This window comes from Polistes fuscatus, unplaced genomic scaffold, assembly GCF_010416935.1.
Source record: "Polistes fuscatus isolate 324 unplaced genomic scaffold, CU_Pfus_HIC Scaffold4, whole genome shotgun sequence".
Lineage (NCBI taxonomy): Eukaryota > Metazoa > Arthropoda > Insecta > Hymenoptera > Vespidae > Polistes > Polistes fuscatus.
The window spans coordinates 9,375,080-9,392,599 of NW_025113118.1; the positions used below are offsets into that span (position 1 = coordinate 9,375,080).

The following is a 17,520-nucleotide window of genomic DNA, read 5'->3' on the forward strand; positions in this document are numbered from 1 at the left end:
GAAGAAAAAAGAGAAACAACACCCTGCATAATTAATTGATAAATTATAAGTAAAGTCGCGTGAAAAAAATAATTATTTTTCACTCTATCTAAGGCACATTTTAATTTATAATATAATTCGTAATCGATGAAACTTACAATTAGACAAGGCCTTCATTTTCTTTTTCAACGAAAAAGTAAAAGAAGAAGAAGAAGATGAGGACGTAGAAAATTAAAATGTACAAACAAAAGTAATAATTCTTCATAGTATACTGTCCTTGATGACGTTCTCTGATGCGTCAAATGCCTTTTTCCGGTTAGCTATAGCATTAGTTAGCTTTCTCCTAGGTCCAAGCGGAAGTTTGAGGGCTGCTATGTCCGCATCGGTGAGTAACATCAATGCTTCCAAATCAATTTGTTCGGCTTCTAAGATCGTGTGTATTGACGATAAATTATTTGCAACTAAAAATCTTTGCAGGGGTGTCCATTCCTCGTCCGTCTCGTCATCTTCTGTTTAATAAAAAAAAAAAAAAGAAAAAGAATCATTGGAAAAGTTATAGAAACACAAATGTACAATTTTAATATTGCAATAAGCAATAGTTTAATTTGCAATAGTATTACGGGATAACAAATTACATTTTTGTGGGAACACAAAAGTTACAAAGGATTCATGCTTTTCTTTTCAGCGGGATTGTATTCGATTTGTACAATTTGTACAATTTGTTTCGCTTATTATATTCGATTTTATCTGCCACTGTGTGAAAAACAAATTATTTCTCATTTCGAATGAATTTTCTATTTTTGATGTGGTTTGTAAATCAACATATTATCTGAAGGAGTCTTTTGAAAAGTTATCATTGATCAGTCAATTTCTGAAGATTTCCAATCTTCTTTTGGAACGAAGAAAAAAGAAATGGTCATAAATGTTTTCGATTATGCGAACATAATTTGTTATCCTTACAATATTATTTAATTAAATTATTGCTAATCTGTGAATATTTTAAATATCAACAATTTTATTCCCATTGAGATAATTAAAAAAATGGTCGATTAATGTTATTGTATTTTGTATTAAAAAAAAAAAAAACAGATGTTAACCAAATTAATCTTCTTTAGTTTTGAAAACAGATATACAATTAACGTGTCGATTATTTCGAAATTTTTTCATCCGCACGTATTTGCATACAATCGAAAGCAAAAAAAAGAAAAGAAAAATTTATCTGAAATGTAAAACGTGAACTTACCCGAAAGCAATTCATCGTCCCACATACTTTGCCTACGTGCTAAGCTACCCGCACTTCCTATACTAATCTCCTCGTTTTGGCCATTTGCAACGATCCTGTGACCATTCGTAGAACCATTTATCGAACCATTCACGCACGAACCATTACCGTTCTGCAGATGAACGTCTGTTTGCGTGACCGGCAAATTGTCGAGCGTTGCTGCTATCTGATAAGAAAAAAAAAAACAAATGAAAGTATAAAAGATATTACGAAAGATAATTTAAACATTTGCTTTTGATTTTGATTGAAAAATTTATCTAATTCGTTAGAATCCAATAATTCATTGTTTCGTTGTATTGAGTTGTATGTCGAAGAGGTATTAGAAAAAAAAGAAATTAATTAACTTTCAATTTTACAAAAATTAATCATCCTACCAATTACGATAAACGTAAACAATATACAAGATGTTAAATTATTGTCGCGAACGGCGTCGAAGCATAGAACATTTACAATTTAACAGCGTGAAGATCGTTTAATACAACCCTGCAGCATAATAAGTTTCGTCGTGACGCTAGAGTAATCACGAAAATGGAACGCAAACGTGTTTTCCGTGATCATTTTATTCGCAGAGAAAAATGATTCGAATTTGTGCTTGACCTTGGGATCGGTATCTTTCGGAACGTGTTTCATGGATTTTTAAATAATTCGTGATATATATTTGTGTTTATATATATATATAAATTTTTACGAATAATATTTAACATGAAAATAATCCAAACAAAATATGATAAACGTGAGATTATTGCGTCAAATATGTTATATCATATAATAATTGATAAAATATAAATATTTCTATAGTGACTTAACGCGTTAATCCACTTTTGAAAAATGATTATCATAAATTTATAAATATTTCATTTAAATATGTATAATCGTAGAGAATATAAAACTGAAGCATGATACCAGAGAGATCAGATGAAAAAAGCATAGCTTACCGGTCTTCTGAATGCCACCGATCCAAAACCAGGTCGATCAAAGATACTGCCTTGTTCACGAAGGAGTCCAATATCTCTGACAATCTTATTATTAGATCGTTCTTCATCTTGCCCATCTTCTTCCTCGTCTTCCTCGTCACATGAACGATCACCTAAAAGATCCGGTGTACTTTGAGCCTTGCTTAAAGTACCCCAAACATCTGCTATCTTTCCTCTTCTTCCAATCTGTTGAGCCTGAGATTCGTAAGTTCCCACGTACATTATTTCCGAATCCCTTCTAAGACCGGTCAAACTACGTACAGATTTCCTACCGTCTACTTCGATCTATGAACAAAAAAAGAAAAAGAAAAAGAAACTAAATAAATAAATCATTAATTTCGAGATCGTCCAAAAATGATATCATTAAAAAACGTCAAACGTACTTCGATTATCTTGAAATCATCTACAGCCTTTTTAGCCAAAGCTTTTCTACAAACAGCACTGCCGTGTTTTTTCGTAGTAGTACCAACTATATCGCTAAATGTTGGAGACGGTTTGATTCGACCTTTAAAAGTCATTAACGCAGGCCTATGAGCTAGAATATTGGTCTCGTGTAAAGTATCCAGATCGGATTTCGATCGATCCTTCAGCAATTTCTTTTGTACCTTTTCTGCTTTTACCTCGGCCATCTTTTGTTTCTTCATGTATTCCTTCAACCTTGTTAAAAGTAAATGGTTAAAGATTGTTAAAAGTGAAAAAAAACACACACATACACACACATATATATACACATGTGAATAGAAATAGAAATAAAATAGACAATCACCTTTTCTCGGCATCCTTCTCAGCCTTTTCCCTTAATAATCGACTCTTTTTTCGATTATTCAATTCCTGATCGGATTGTGCCAAATCCAAAAATTGCAATATCCTTTCTCTCCCATTGATCGCGGCTAATTCTCTGGCAGAATGTCTGTCTATGTCCAATGACCAAATGTTGCAACCAAATTTGACGAGAAATTTGACGCAATATTCGTGACCCCTTGCTGCTGCTAGATGAAGGGCTGTATTACCGAAATAATCGCTTTTGTCCGGGTCACCCCTGTCGATAAAAAAAAGCTCAGGCTAAACTTCAACAATGAGGGGCGGTGGAGGGGAAAATGGGGGAGAGTCTCCCTTTTGCGTGCTCGTATTTCCCGTCACGCGAGCTGGACACGCAAAGTTGAACCGAAATAGTTTGCATACAAATTTAAATATTAACATCTATTTGTGTGTATGTGAGTGTGTTGTGTGTTTGCACATTTAAAGAAGTAGAACGAATTTTAAACTAAAGCCAAAAAAAGAAAAAAAAGGAAAAGGAAGGAAAGAAAGAATATTAAAGGAAAATAAGAAAAAAGATATATTATAATAAGTTATGATATTTCACGAAAATCACGATTGATATCCGATCGGTTCGATTTCGCGATAATTACGCGTGCAAGAGAATCCGAGACAGTTCGGTCGGCCGGTGGTCAGACTTCGGAATACCGGTTTTGTGAGGCACGCGTGCGAATCGAGTCAGATCTCGAAGGTACACCTTTAAAGTTCCTGCTTTCCAATCGCGAGTTATCTCTTTCTCTTTCGCGGTAATTCTTAAGCCCCCCCTTTTTTTTTCTTTTATATTTTCAAGATTACGCGATTTATTTTGTAACACATTTTTCACTCGTTCGTACTTAATGTGTTCGAATAAAAAAGAATTCGATCGACAGTAGTGGAGTCAACGCAAATATAAGTAAAATTTATTTTATAATATTCAATAAATTATACGATGAATTTTGTCAATTTTATGACTAACAATCAGTCCAGTTTCATAATTACTTAAGCACAATATACGTTTTTGACCAGAATTATTTTTACGAATCCTTTTCGGAAAGTTTCGAAAATATTAAGTATACTCGTTGGATTATCAAGAAAGAAATCTAATCTGTTAACTCCCTAGCAATTTAAACATAAATTTTAATTATTCTCTATGTTCGGAGGACACAAAGTTTCACGGATCGCGCGCTGCCGGTTCGTTCCATTCCGTTCCGTTCCGTTCCACTCGTGTTTTGTTTCGTGCACGCTCGATTGTTTTTCGTTACCGTCCGTCCGGCCAGCCGCAATTTCCGGTGCCAGATATCTCTTTCTCTCTCTCTCTCTCTCTTTCGACGGAGATAGAAAATTATATACAATGGTATTTCCGTTCATACTTTAACATCTGTCACAGAATTCGTTCGTTCGTTCGTTCGTACGTTCCTTTGAATAGAACAAAAAGAGCGGGAAAAATATTTGAAATTGGCGCGTTAATTCTTTCCTCCCCGATTCCGCCATATTCGTCGCGAGGTAAAACGACCTCGAACCGAATTCGCGTTAGCCATCGTTCAAGGTCAAACGTCTAGAGAATAAAAAAACTCACGCACCTTCTCGAATTTCAAAAGTATCTTCCTCTAGAATGCTAACACATCATCCTTTCATTTACTTGATTCCGTTAGAAGGGAATGGCACCTCTCCCTACCATACTCTTGCGAAAACGCAAAGATTCAATGTCATTACTGTTTAACGAACCAATCATTTTTTTGTTTTCTTTTTTACCACAGTAGTAGACGACGCGTACAAAAATGTATAATTTATGATGAAGCAAAAATCAAGTATTATTTACTTGCCATAATCTCAAACATAAATTATAGATAACTAAAACTAAGAATTAACGTTTTTATCTTCTCCCATTTAAGACATTGATATTCGAGTTGATGTTCGAGAAAGAAAACCGTAAAGAAACAGAAGCCATTTTCCCCCTATTTTCAAGTATCACACTTCACCCGTACGAAATCGAATTAAAACAAATCCAACATAGGAAACTTATTTGGTATCCCATTATCGGATAAAAATGAATTAAATTAAATATAAAATGATGATAAATGTGAAATAGGAATAAATTTTGCGTTAAAACGTTTATGAAAGTATCGTAATTAAGAATAAATATGTTTAATCGATGAAAAAGTCGTATTTAGTAATCTTATATAAAAATAATATCATTTGGCGTGAAGTTTAGAGATAAACAAAAAATTGATAGATAGTTTTAAACTGATTTATGGGATAGTTTATACGCATAGATATATGATATGAAAAGTAAACGTTATCGCACATTCTAATATACGTAACCGTTAATATTGTATTTAACTCTATGAAGTAGTAGAGTTAATGCGTTAGTGAAAGTTAGCCGGCGGTTGTTGCGTCGTGTGCGCACCTTAACATGCTGACTTTTCAACTTATTTTCAATCCACTCCTCCTCTTTCAGTACTTTAAACTATGCGGAACAACATAAGCGTCGACTATCATTCTCAAAAGAATATTTCTTTTCTATTATATGTAGAATTATGAGGTATAGAGATTATGAACGACGAATCAGGAAAACATTTGAAATAATAAAAAAAAAACAATTGTGTCGCGTAAAAAAGAATCTTTTCTCGATTGTTTTAATATAATACTTTCTCTAGAAAAAAAAAATAGAACAAAAAAAGAAGAAGCAGAAGAAAAAATTGTTCAACTATTTTGTGAGAGAAAAAAAAAAGAAAGAAGTAATATATAACGAGCGTGCAAATATAAAAGAAGAAGAAGAAGAAGAGGAATAATTCGTCTCGTTGAAGGAAGATTTTCTTTCTACGAGGTTCGAGGCAGTGAGTACGAGCATACCCTCTGGCGACGAGCAGTCTCAGGGCATCTATGTGACCTTCGAAGGCTGCCCATAACGTTGGGGTCATTCCACCTTCGTCTCGCGTGTTGCAGTCCTTCTTCGTTGCTTCCTTCAAAATTTCCAATGCACCATCTCGTGCAGCCCTTTCAATGGAAAAACATCAATAGTAATTAGTCATCTTAAAACGAGTGAAAAATAATCGATTAGGTTAACGTCTAATCCGCCATTTCGTTTATCACATACATTCCACCATTTTATTATCCCTTACTACTTAACACTAGATCTACGAATTAAGCCAATTTGACTCATTAAAAATTTGATTACTATATATATAAAACTTAAATATTATTTTTTAAAAACATACGTTGGTTTTTAGTTACGTAATGAAACATACGTAAATATTAATTCCTTCCCTCGACTCAACCCTTCATTCAAACAATATTTGTAAATCATTAAAAATCTAATGTTAATCATAAATTATTATTAAAAGAAATAAACGGATAACACAAAAATCTTTTACAACCTCGGTTAAATCGACGTAAATCATAAATTATGATCTCAACGTTTATTAGAAATTATGAGAATGTACTTGAGGTGCATAAAGTAAAAAAGGGGGAAACAAAAAAATAATCCTAGCGTTCATAATGCGCGACAATTGTAGTTTAACGAGCGTGCAATAAAAAAATTTCTTTCCCGCATTCTAATTCTTCGATTATTTGACTTGACGAAATAACAGGCTCAGTGGCTGTCATCGGGAAGGTGTCTCGAGAGTACCTTTCGCTAAACTCTTACACGTTCTCGTCTCTCAACACCCAATTACGTTTAATCTCTCGCGCCAGGTCTCTGATAATCTCTCTTTTAATTATGGATTAATTCGTTCGGCTCTTTACTCCAACACCTTGTCGAACACGCTCCAACGATTTTCTTCACCCTCGTTCTCCTCACTTTTCTATTGAAGCTTTCTCCGTTCTTACATATATAATAACAATATCTTGTTATACAAAATTTAATTTTTTTTTGGTAATTAATCAATCTCCTATTGCATATAGAAAAATATTTCTCCGCTATAGGGATACAACACAAGACATTTTTTTTTTTAAATAAATTATACGTATTACACAAAAAAAATATATTTGGTCTGTTGGTCTAACCAATGTTTTCTTAAAATGGAAAAGAAAATAATATTTTTGTATAAATCAAAATTATATATTAAAAGAAATAATAATAATAATAATTGCTCGTCGGTGAATTGAACATACAGAAATATATCATACAAAGCAATTAGATTTTAATCGCATTAGGAATACGAAACTAGAACAAAATGAGTATACACTCATGAAAAGGGACAAAGGAAGTGACACGAACTCGTACGAGATTATATTCGAAAAGTTTTAACGAGTTTCACGCTACGAGGTTTATTTCCAGATATCATACCACCTCTTTCCTACTCGTAGATATCATTTACTGAGAATTTATCCTGACATTTTCATGTCTACCTATTTACCTACCTACCTACCTACCTACCTTCTTCTATTCGTGACGATCTAGATCGAACTAAATCGAAAAGAACAAAAAAAAATTATTAACTAACAAGTGGATAATAAGAATCGGAAGAAATGTTATCAGGTTTCGAATTTATGTTGGATTCGTTAAATGAGAAAAGGGTGGAATTTATTGTGAGGTTATTATATTTTTTCAAATGGTAATAGCTTAAGTATATGCATAATGTACTGTAGACAAAATTTTTGTGTTTTGCTTTTTAATTTAATGGAGAAACGAGAAACTTATTCGGTCTGACTACGAGGTATTTATTAAATATATGTATATATATATACATATGCGTGTATGTATGTATGTGTGTGTGTATGTGGTGGTGGTGGTGGTAGGCTATGAATTTCTAGCGCATTGCGCAGCCATTGGCCAGCGAATGGCCCTAAGAACGCGAGAGCCTGGTAGAACTCGAAAGAATTTGCTAGGGCGGCATACACACAACCGTGCTGCTCTAGAGTTTCCGATATCGAATCGTAAGTCGACTAATAAGAAACCAGCCGGAGCGGTTTCAGAGCTCTGGTAACAAAAGAACTACAAAATATATTATTCCATTAAGCCCTGGACGATGATATCTAACGTCAACGACACGGCTCGTTTAACAGCAAATAACTAACTATTTGCGATGGATGGCAATACTTATCATCTTCGTGATATTGGGGAAAAAAAGTCATAAAATATAATCGAAATAATAAAATAAAATAATCGTAATATCTTATTTTTGGTCTTGGTCGATTTAATATATCTAGGAAATACGATAGAACGATGTGAATCATTGTAATTAGCTATATAATCGTTGGTTAGTTAATGAATTAATGAATCCAATATGGCGGATTTGTCGTTCCAAAAAAATTGTCTCCCTTAAATTACATATTTAAATATTTATTATATTTACATGTTATTACAATTATTGTAATAATATATGAATATAATATATATATTATATTTTGTCATATTTATATATTTAGATTTATTTTTCTTTTTTAAAAGTATTATATGAAAAATCCAATATGGTGGATTTATCGTTTCAAAGTTTTCTCTATGCAAAACGTATTTTTGAATATTATTGAAAATATATGTTTTGCATGTAATATACATTTTTTCTTGTTCTATATTTTGATATCTCACACGTGCCATCGAACAAGCAAGCACGTACTACTCTCTCGAAGGTGTTGTGTTGTTAGACGGACGATAAATTTACGCGTTGAATGAAACAAAAGCAACCTATCTTCCTCGTGCATAAATTCCGCGTGCGCGTGCTCGATGCACACGCACTTGCAATAAAGCAAAGTCTTCTCTCTCTCTCTTTCTCTGTTTTATTAGTACCATCTCACATGCTTCTAGGTAACTAGGTACAAGAATATATATTTCTTTTCATTCTTATTATTTCCTTCAATACCATTTCCCACAATTATTTCTTCGTGAATTCAATCTCACTGATCCGTCGGTAATTGGATTATTAGAAATTTTATTTCATATTATTCACTTATTTGATTTATTAGACGCAAAAATTAGATGCCAATTAGACAAAAAAAATAATAATGTATATTAACGAGATAAAATTCTTGGAAAACTTTCGTTTGAGTGTTTCCTTAAACTTGTGAAAAGAAAAGAAAAGAAAAAAAAAAGAAAAGAAAAATATATAAGTAGGAGTCGAATTGGCGGGAAAAATAAACTACACCTCGTTAACTCGAAGTGGACGGGAAAAGAAAAGAAAAAAGATAGAACACAAAAATGATAATAATTTGTGGGTAAAAACGCGATAATAGTTTCATTCAAGCATAACATCCATTATATTGTTACAAAAGATCGAACATCGATTCGAATCCATAAAACTTCCCTTACCATTTTTACTTTTGTATTATTACAATCTCATTCAACCTTTCTCTCAATCTTCTTTTTCGTTTGTATTAAATTATTCGAAAAACCACGGAGCTAAATAAAATAAAATAAAATAAAATAAAATAAAACTAAACAATATACAACTGAATGATCTACCCGGATGATTTTCAGTCGAGCACATCTTTGTCGTCGTCGTCGTCGTCGTCGTCGTCGAGGCTAAGCGAACGCATCGGAGAAAATAATAATAATAATAATAATAATAATAATAAGAAGAAGAAGAAGAAGAAGAAGAAGTAAAACCCCCTTGTGTAGTAGAAGTAAGAAGGTATATAAAGCCAGTTCCTTGCAAAAGGAAAACTCACTTGTGAAACCGCTCCGATGTCATATTTCTTCCTTCTCCTTGATATTTTATTTTTTCCTAAAAAATGTTTTCAAACAAAAATATTATATCGATCGATATTTAAAACACCATCCTGCCCCCGTGTTTTTTTTTTATTCTTAGAACACGTTCGAACTCCTCGTCCTTCTTGTTCGAAGAGAATAATTTAAATGTTCTCGAACGAAAATAATTTATTCGCGATTTATGAAAGAAATAATAAAGGGAGAAAAGGAGAGAGTAAAAGAGGGACAAAAAGGGGAAAAAAAAATAAAAGAAAGATATAAGAGGAATAGAATCGGTGGTGGTGGCCTTCGGCCACGGAGCCGAAGTTGGACGTGCGTCGAGTATGGCGTCCACCGATAGACTGCTTTAAAACGAACGAACACTCACCTAACCAACCCATTGCTTTCCATCAGTTTAGAGAGGATCCTGCTCCCTACCCTTTACCATAAACTCCTCTTTACTATTGCTATCTTTCTTCGGTCAGTTAATTTAATAAATTCTTCCTCTCTCACTCTTTCGTTTATTCCCGCCTCTCTTTCTTTCTCTCTCTCTCTCATTTTCCTACGCACACCTGTGCCAGGGTACACCCTTTTCCCCCCTCTACTTTCATTGCTTCAGGTAACTCATCTGCGATCACCTGGCATACGACTTACCGACTCTACCTTCGAACTTATCAACCGAGCTTTACAATATAAAAAACTGTTTTATCTGTTGTCGATCTTTTGTTTTATTTTTCCCGATTTTGTTTTGTCTAATTAATTTTAATCTTTTATTTTTATTCGCATGTCATTTATTTCTCGATAGATAAAAACAAAAGTAAGATTAATGAATAATACGAATGCGTTTTTATTTCATTTATTTTGTTGCTTTCTTTATAAATTTGTTTAGTTTTTAGTTTAAATTGTTTTGTTTTATTTTTTTAAGAAAGATAATTTTAAGAAACGATTTAAGGAATGTATGATTATTGCACCAACATATGTTTTTTTATCATGATTATGGTTCATATAGAAGCACTATGAGGTTTATGTTCGCATTGCAATTCCATGCTTGTTTCAAAAAGTCTTAAGATTGGACGCGATATCATCTTAAAGATAATCCTCGACCAATCCGATGCTTCCTCTAGAAAAATCAACAGATGTATATCTCATTTAATTAAACTAGATGACACTATTAATATAATATTTACTCTTGTTTAAGGGTAAAAAAATAAATGATTAATATTAAGATAATCAAATAAATGATTGTAATCTTTCGTAATCATAATTACAAATTTAAAAATATCATTTTAAAAAAGGCGCCCTTACGTCGATAAGATAAATAAAATCAGATGAATAATTTCTATGATATAAGATAAAAAATATTAATGATAATACTATTTACAAATACCAGAATACAAAAAATACAGCATATTATATATATTATGTCAATGAAAGTATAATTACGTTACCGTTATCAAAGTCTGTTGCATTGTTTGCATTACTTTTTGTTTTTTATACGGTAAAGTGTTAAATCTGGGTATTATATCGTGTAACATATTACGATTAATTACAACACATTTATTATTTTCTTACCGAATGGATAACCAAAAATATTTGTCCAATCTATCTAGAAAGATAAGAATTTTTTAAATCACACGCTTTTTGGTGACGTTGCTTTGGCAAGATTTTGTTATTGGTTCCCTTACACACATGCATACGATTCATGCGTATAACAACCATACTCTATCTCTCTCTATCTATCTATCTTTCTCACTATTCACAGGTATGTGTTTAATATAAAGGGGATTCTAAAATCCCCAAGCGTACCGATATCCAACAAAGTTAGGATTAGCATGTAACTTAAATCTGTGTTAGTGACATATACATGTCGCTCTAACGTAAATCCATTGATTTGTTTTAAAAGTTAAACTAAACTAAAGGTACAACCTAATGATTAATCGTAATAATAAAACATTATAATATTGATTAAAAATATTATTATCTATTTAAAAATCGTACGTATTCTAACCGATAATAACTGGGAATGCTAAAAGTTTATGTCAAGGTGGGTCGGTCAGAGATAACTGTAAAATGTCATTGACGAATGTGTGTCAGGCATGGAGTTGACGCTCCTCGATGACACTTGTGGAAACAATCGACTCGAAAATCCCGCAATTTTCAATTTAACTTGACTAATTGAGGAATACTCGAATTTAATACGAATTCAAGTACGTAAAAATGTGTGTTTTGTGTTTTTTATTTAATACAATTACTTTTTTTTTTTTTTTAATTACTCGTACTTTAAGAAATAAGAAAGAAAGAAAGAAAGAAAGAAAGAATGTTAACAAACACGCGCATAAAAACATACAATATTATTAAAAACATTGCTTTCTCTTCTATTTGTTCTTTTTTATCTCCTGTTATAGAACAATTGTTTTTCTTCAAAAATGCATCCGATACTCCCACAGCAATACCAAGAGATCTTCCAACTTTTTGACAGATGTTTCAGTTAATGACAGATATAGGATTGATCCTGAATTTTCTAATCAGCATTACATCCATGTATAGAGTGTGTTTCTTATAATTCATAGTTTTTCAATTTTCTTTTATGTCTGTGTTGTATCGTTTGAGCATGGTTTTTTTTTTTTCAAAGTATTTTCTTTGCGTATACTTTTTAAGCGGAACTGTTGTGTGCATTTTTGTTTTTGTTTTCATAGACATCCGTTGTATGATTAAAAAGTTGCTTTTTATTTTTGAGATTTTAAGTTTCTAGCGTAGAAGCATGTCAATGTGTTCTTTTAATGATATACTTTCAATAAATTCTTTTCTACGTATTTAAAATAATTGTTTGGATTTGCAGATAAAAACAAGTAAAAACATGGAGGGACCAGAAGTTACATTTCTATTTCAATTTGGTTTAACTCGTGACACAGTCACCGTAGAAGCTAGCACGTTGACGCTAAAAGCTTTAAAAGATTTTGCGTGTAACTTTATAAATGCTAAGTGTCCGGATCACGGGTTAAGTCATCTGTACGAAAGATTACTTCTGTTCAAGCATGATTATAGTTCTACTAATATTTTACAATTAATAACCAATGCGATGGATGTAGTAGATGAAACACTAGTTGAAATTGTTCTTACTGGTAAGTTAGAAATATTGTTATTGTTATGTTTATTAAAATAATTTTCTTTGCACAGATTGCTCTCTTTAAATTTAATGTTGAAAATATTGAAACATTTTCTAATATGTATAAAATTTTAGCTCAAGTGCCAAGCGAAGATGTTCCCATTCGTCCTCATGCTTTAACGGTTCATTCTTATAAGGTTCCAACATTTTGTGATTTTTGCGGAGAGATGCTGTTTGGTCTTGTGCGACAAGGTCTTAAGTGTGAAGGTAAATATGTAATATTTTTTAATTTATTATATACAGAACATTGAATAATATATTCTCTTATTTTACAGGTTGCGGTATGAATTATCATAAACGCTGTGTTACTAAAGTACCTAATAACTGTTCACAAGATAGCAGTCAAAGGCGGCGTAGTTCTGCAATGTTAAATGTGCCAAGATCACCAAGTCAAGGTTCTACAAGTAGCTTGACTAGCATTAGTGATGACAATCATAGTGCAAATAACATACCCAATGTAAATCAAAGTAATAATACTTTGGTAAGGATATCATGGCATTGTAATAATTAGTTTACCTAATTCCTCCGTATTAATACTTTGTAGTTAACTTTTATATATAGCTTTGATTTATTTTTTTTATAGGCAGTTCCAAGCATAGTCACTCCTAAACAATCTCGTTCACCGTCATTGAGTGGAAAAACAACTTGGGTTGAAAAAGAGGTTGCAACTCGTATCAAAATTCCACATACATTCGTATTGCACACGTACACACGTCCAACGGTGTGTGGGCATTGTAAAAAATTATTAAGAGGCTTATTCAAGCAAGGCCTACAATGTAAAGATTGTCAGTGCAATGCTCACAAAAAATGTATTGACAAAATTCCAAAAGATTGTATTGGAGAGAATCCACGTGACAGTACTGGTACACAAAATATCTATATCAATCATTATTACTTTTGAAAATATAGTTTAACATTCTATGATATATTATTTTAGGTAATGAATATCCTGACAGTGGTGTTGGTAGCGAACCAGAAGGTAAATGCGATGGCAGAAATGAAGAAGGTGATGGAGACAGCGATACAGAATTACTTTTACCAGTTAAATTGTCCACATACATAACGGATGAAAATAAAGCTCCTGATGAGTATACAGTAAATATTAGTTTATTAAATAAAAATGTATATAAACTTAAAATAATAGATAATACTTTTATTGTATTTTTTATAGGATCACATACAAACGAATGAAGATGTTAATTACGATGAATTCCAAAAATCCAGACCATCTAGGTATGTTCTTTCTATTTTTTAAAATTACTAATTTCCAAAGTTGTAAAATAATGTTTGTTTATATATATCATTAGTTGCAGTTCTACTCCAAGTAACAACATTCCATTAATGCGTATAGTTCAGAGTGTTAAACATACAAAACGACGTGGTTCGAAAGTTTTGAAAGAAGGTTGGATGGTACACTTTACGAATCGTGATCCAGTGGTGAGTTGACGATAATAAAATTTTGTTGGGATTTAAATTAACGATACTGAATGTTACAGAGGAAAAAACATTATTGGCGACTGGATACAAAGGCTATAACACTTTTCCAAAGTGATAGTAGTTCCAAGTATTACAAAGAAATTCCACTTGCTGAAATTTTGTCGATTGAAACAGCTAAGATACATCGTTCGCGTGAGCGTTAAATATAAATTAATTTTTCTAATATAATCAAACATGATTTTAAATATTTATGAAAGAAAAATATTGATTTTAGATATAATGCATTGCTTTGAGTTAAAAACATCAACTGTTGATTATTTCGTCGGAGAAGATCCTACATATGGTGAAAACAATGGTCAAGTTCCAGCACCGGAAAGCGGCATAGGTGTACACGTAGCTAGATCATGGGAAACTAATATTAGACAAGCACTTATGCCAGTAACTACAGCTTCCACTAGTATGTACAGAAAGATTATTTTGATCTTATTTATATATTAAAAATAAATATAGAAAGTATATGTATAAAATAAACTTCGTTTATATAGTAGCAGATCAAGAGGAATCTACAGAACCTGAAGAAAATATAACTGACATGTCGCAACTCTATCAAATATTTCCCGATGAAGTTTTAGGATCAGGACAATTCGGTATAGTTTATGGTGGTGTACATCGTAAAAGTGGTAGAGCAGTTGCCATCAAAGTAATAGATAAATTACGTTTTCCTACCAAACAAGAAGCGCAACTTAAGAATGAAGTGGCTATTTTACAAAATCTATCACACAGCGGGGTCGTCAATTTGGAACGTATGTTTGAGACACCAGAAAGAATATTTGTTGTTATGGAGAAATTGAAAGGTGATATGTTAGAGATGATATTAAATTCGGAGAAGGGACGTCTCAGTGAAAGAATAACGAAATTTCTTATAACTCAAATTTTGGTTGCTCTAAAGCATTTACACAGTAAAAATATAGTCCATTGCGATTTAAAACCTGAAAACGTTTTACTCAGTAGTGACAATGAATTTACTCAAGTGAAACTTTGTGATTTTGGTTTCGCACGAATTATCGGAGAAAAAAGTTTTCGGAGAAGTGTTGTCGGAACACCGGCGTATTTAGCACCCGAAGTATTGAGAAATAAGGGCTACAATCGTTCTTTGGATATGTGGAGCGTAGGAGTTATTATTTACGTATCTTTAAGCGGTACATTTCCATTCAACGAGGAAGAAGATATCAACGAACAAATTCAAAATGCTGCATTTATGTATCCGCCTACACCTTGGAAAGAAATTTCATCCGACGGTAAAATAACTATAACGATTTTCTATTTATTTGAAAATAGTTCTACTTATATATAATATTATATTATAACAAATTTTTACGTAGGTAGATATTTTATTTTTTGTTGTATATTATTTTTATTTTCATTCGACGTCTATTATTTTCAGCTATCGATTTAATTAACAATTTATTACAAGTAAAGCAAAGAAAGAGATATACGGTAGATAAAAGTTTACAACATGTTTGGTTGCAGGTAAGAAAAATGAAATAATAGATTATTGATTTATTTTCCCAAGTAATAAACATTAATAATATTCTTGGTGTCTAATAGGATTATCAAACATGGTGTGATTTAAGAGAATTGGAAAATAAAGTAGGATACCGTTATTTAACACATGAGAGTGATGATGCACGTTGGACAGCATACGGTGATCATTGCACATGACAGAACCATCCGCCTACTTTGAACATCGAATCATTGCCAATACCTTTGCCAATACACAAAGGCTGGGTTCGTTGTGCTCGAGCGACACTGCGACGATTCATTCGTGCCTGAATTGATACAACAAGTGCATGCAAAACAAAAAGTAGAGTATATATATATATATATCATCTTTCGCTTTAAATGTATCTAATTCTTAGATACGATATAGATTATCGTAGTTACTAATCTATTGATCTTAAAAATATATATTACAGATATCATATTTAAACAATTTTAATTCAAAACGTATAATGTTGAACTAATAGATATGACGAAAAAAAAAAAACGAAAAAAAAAAGATATTGCGAGACAAAAACGCATCATAAAGGCCTTTCCAGTCTTCGCACGCGCGATAATACTTCTTTTTTATAATATAATCGTCTCTCCGTACAATTTTTCTAGCATTCGATGTTCGAATAATCGTAAGAGAATAATAATATCTCGCATCGCGATCGCGCTATTTCAAATATTAAATATTATTGAAACTAAGCTTTCAGCGCCTTACGTTGTTAATACGCGTATATTGTTATAAGAAAAAGTAGAATTCAAAGCGAAATGTGTTAGTATATATAATTATTCAAGTATTATTACACACGATCAAAAATAATAACTTCGAAACAAATGGAGGAAAGAGCGTATAAGAAAAATAACAAAAAACAAAAAGAAAGAAAGGAAAAATAATGAAGATAAATCTATTTGTACAAATTTTTTGAAAAAGAAAAAGAAGGAGTCAATAAGTTTGAATTCCATTTGAACGCGCATAATGTAACAAACATTCCTCGTCACACACACATTTACACAGACACCATCTTTGTAAGTATAATTATTAATAAATTATAGAAGAGACAAAAAGCTAATAATATTTGCATGTAAGATATCAACAAAAAAACAAAATGCTCATAGCATTTAATAGAAAAAAAATAAGAAATGAGTGTAGAAAACTATATTCAAAACTTTATTCAAACTATACATTGCGCGTGATACGTGCATGCAAGACGTTGCATTCGCAGAGTTAAACTATTTGAATTGTTGATAAAAAAGAAAAAAAAGAAGAGAAAAAAAGAAAAAAGAGAACAGTTTTGTATATCGATAAACAAAAAATATATAAAAAAATATTCTTATCTCGCACGAAGCTAGAATTGCGTGGTACTTAACTGCCAAACGATTATCTCATTTTTATTTTTATTTCTCGTTGTAATTCTACGTACTAAGAAAGTAATATATACTTTCGTAATATTTTTTATTATTTGATAGGACGAGAAATGAAATCGGTGAAAAAAACCGGCAGCTGAAAAATTTGATCTTTCGCGTACGTAATAGAATCTATGTCAAAAATATAATTTTTTTTTCTTACAAACATTTGTGTAGCGTAACAGTATTTTATTATATTGTTTTTGCTTTATCTTTTATACAACATATGATATTGAGATCTTTTTAGAACGCACACGAATAATATTGAACAAATGAAAATCGAATTGAAATCTATGTTTTTATTGATATT

The 17,520-nt window shown here is 31.8% G+C and overlaps 2 protein-coding genes across 7 annotated transcripts; one reads left to right on the forward strand and one right to left on the reverse strand.

Annotated features, from left to right (window-relative positions):
- Positions 1-160: 160 nt before the first annotated feature.
- On the reverse strand, positions 161-10,002 carry LOC122521125 (Usher syndrome type-1G protein homolog). The gene is made up of 7 exons (XM_043641590.1): positions 9,637-10,002; positions 5,884-6,027; positions 3,002-3,274; positions 2,619-2,892; positions 2,197-2,520; positions 1,223-1,427; positions 161-488 (listed from the first exon to the last, which is right to left on the reverse strand). Exons 1-7 carry the CDS (start codon positions 9,657-9,659, stop codon positions 241-243), a joined length of 1,491 nt encoding a protein of 496 aa, XP_043497525.1. The 5' UTR covers positions 9,660-10,002; the 3' UTR covers positions 161-240.
- A 1,221-nt stretch (positions 10,003-11,223) lies between these two features.
- Positions 11,224-17,489, forward strand: LOC122521302 (serine/threonine-protein kinase D3). 6 transcript variants are annotated; one of them, XR_006304734.1, is made up of 15 exons: positions 11,229-11,862; positions 12,061-12,203; positions 12,495-12,777; positions 12,897-13,028; positions 13,097-13,302; positions 13,405-13,684; positions 13,759-13,916; positions 13,993-14,054; positions 14,129-14,258; positions 14,318-14,450; positions 14,533-14,715; positions 14,804-15,556; positions 15,703-15,788; positions 15,867-16,122; positions 16,235-17,489. XR_006304734.1 is itself a non-coding variant. In XM_043641897.1 (15 exons), exons 3-15 carry the CDS (start codon positions 12,135-12,137, stop codon positions 15,978-15,980), a joined length of 2,589 nt encoding a protein of 862 aa, XP_043497832.1. In that variant the 5' UTR covers positions 11,229-11,574; positions 11,689-11,862; positions 12,061-12,134; the 3' UTR covers positions 15,981-17,489. The 6 variants fall into 6 exon arrangements, 5 of the variants coding, with proteins under 5 accessions (XP_043497833.1, XP_043497834.1, XP_043497836.1 ...); XM_043641897.1 differs by having other exon boundaries at positions 11,229-11,574; positions 11,689-11,862; positions 15,867-17,489; XM_043641898.1 differs by having other exon boundaries at positions 11,224-11,862; positions 14,807-15,556; positions 15,867-17,489.
- The last annotated feature ends 31 nt before the right edge of the window (positions 17,490-17,520 follow it).

What these genes read in the sequence shown, in the direction of transcription:
- LOC122521302 (XM_043641897.1), top strand. Translation starts at nt 12,135, where the DNA reads ATGTTTCAGTTAATGACAGATATAGGATTGATCCTGAATTTTCTAATC. An exon ending in AAGCTCCTGATGAGTATACA is followed by an intron (nt 13,917 to 13,992) that starts GTAAATATTAGT and finishes TATTTTTTATAG; the next exon opens with GATCACATACAAACGAATGA. An exon ending in TACAACATGTTTGGTTGCAG is followed by an intron (nt 15,789 to 15,866) that starts GTAAGAAAAATG and finishes GGTGTCTAATAG; the next exon opens with GATTATCAAACATGGTGTGA.
- LOC122521125 (XM_043641590.1), bottom strand. Translation starts at nt 9,659, where the DNA reads ATGACATCGGAGCGGTTTCACAA. An exon ending in ATGATTTCAAGATAATCGAA is followed by an intron (nt 2,521 to 2,618) that starts GTACGTTTGACG and finishes TTTTGTTCATAG; the next exon opens with ATCGAAGTAGACGGTAGGAA. An exon ending in CGGTGGCATTCAGAAGACCG is followed by an intron (nt 1,428 to 2,196) that starts GTAAGCTATGCT and finishes TTTTCTTATCAG; the next exon opens with ATAGCAGCAACGCTCGACAA.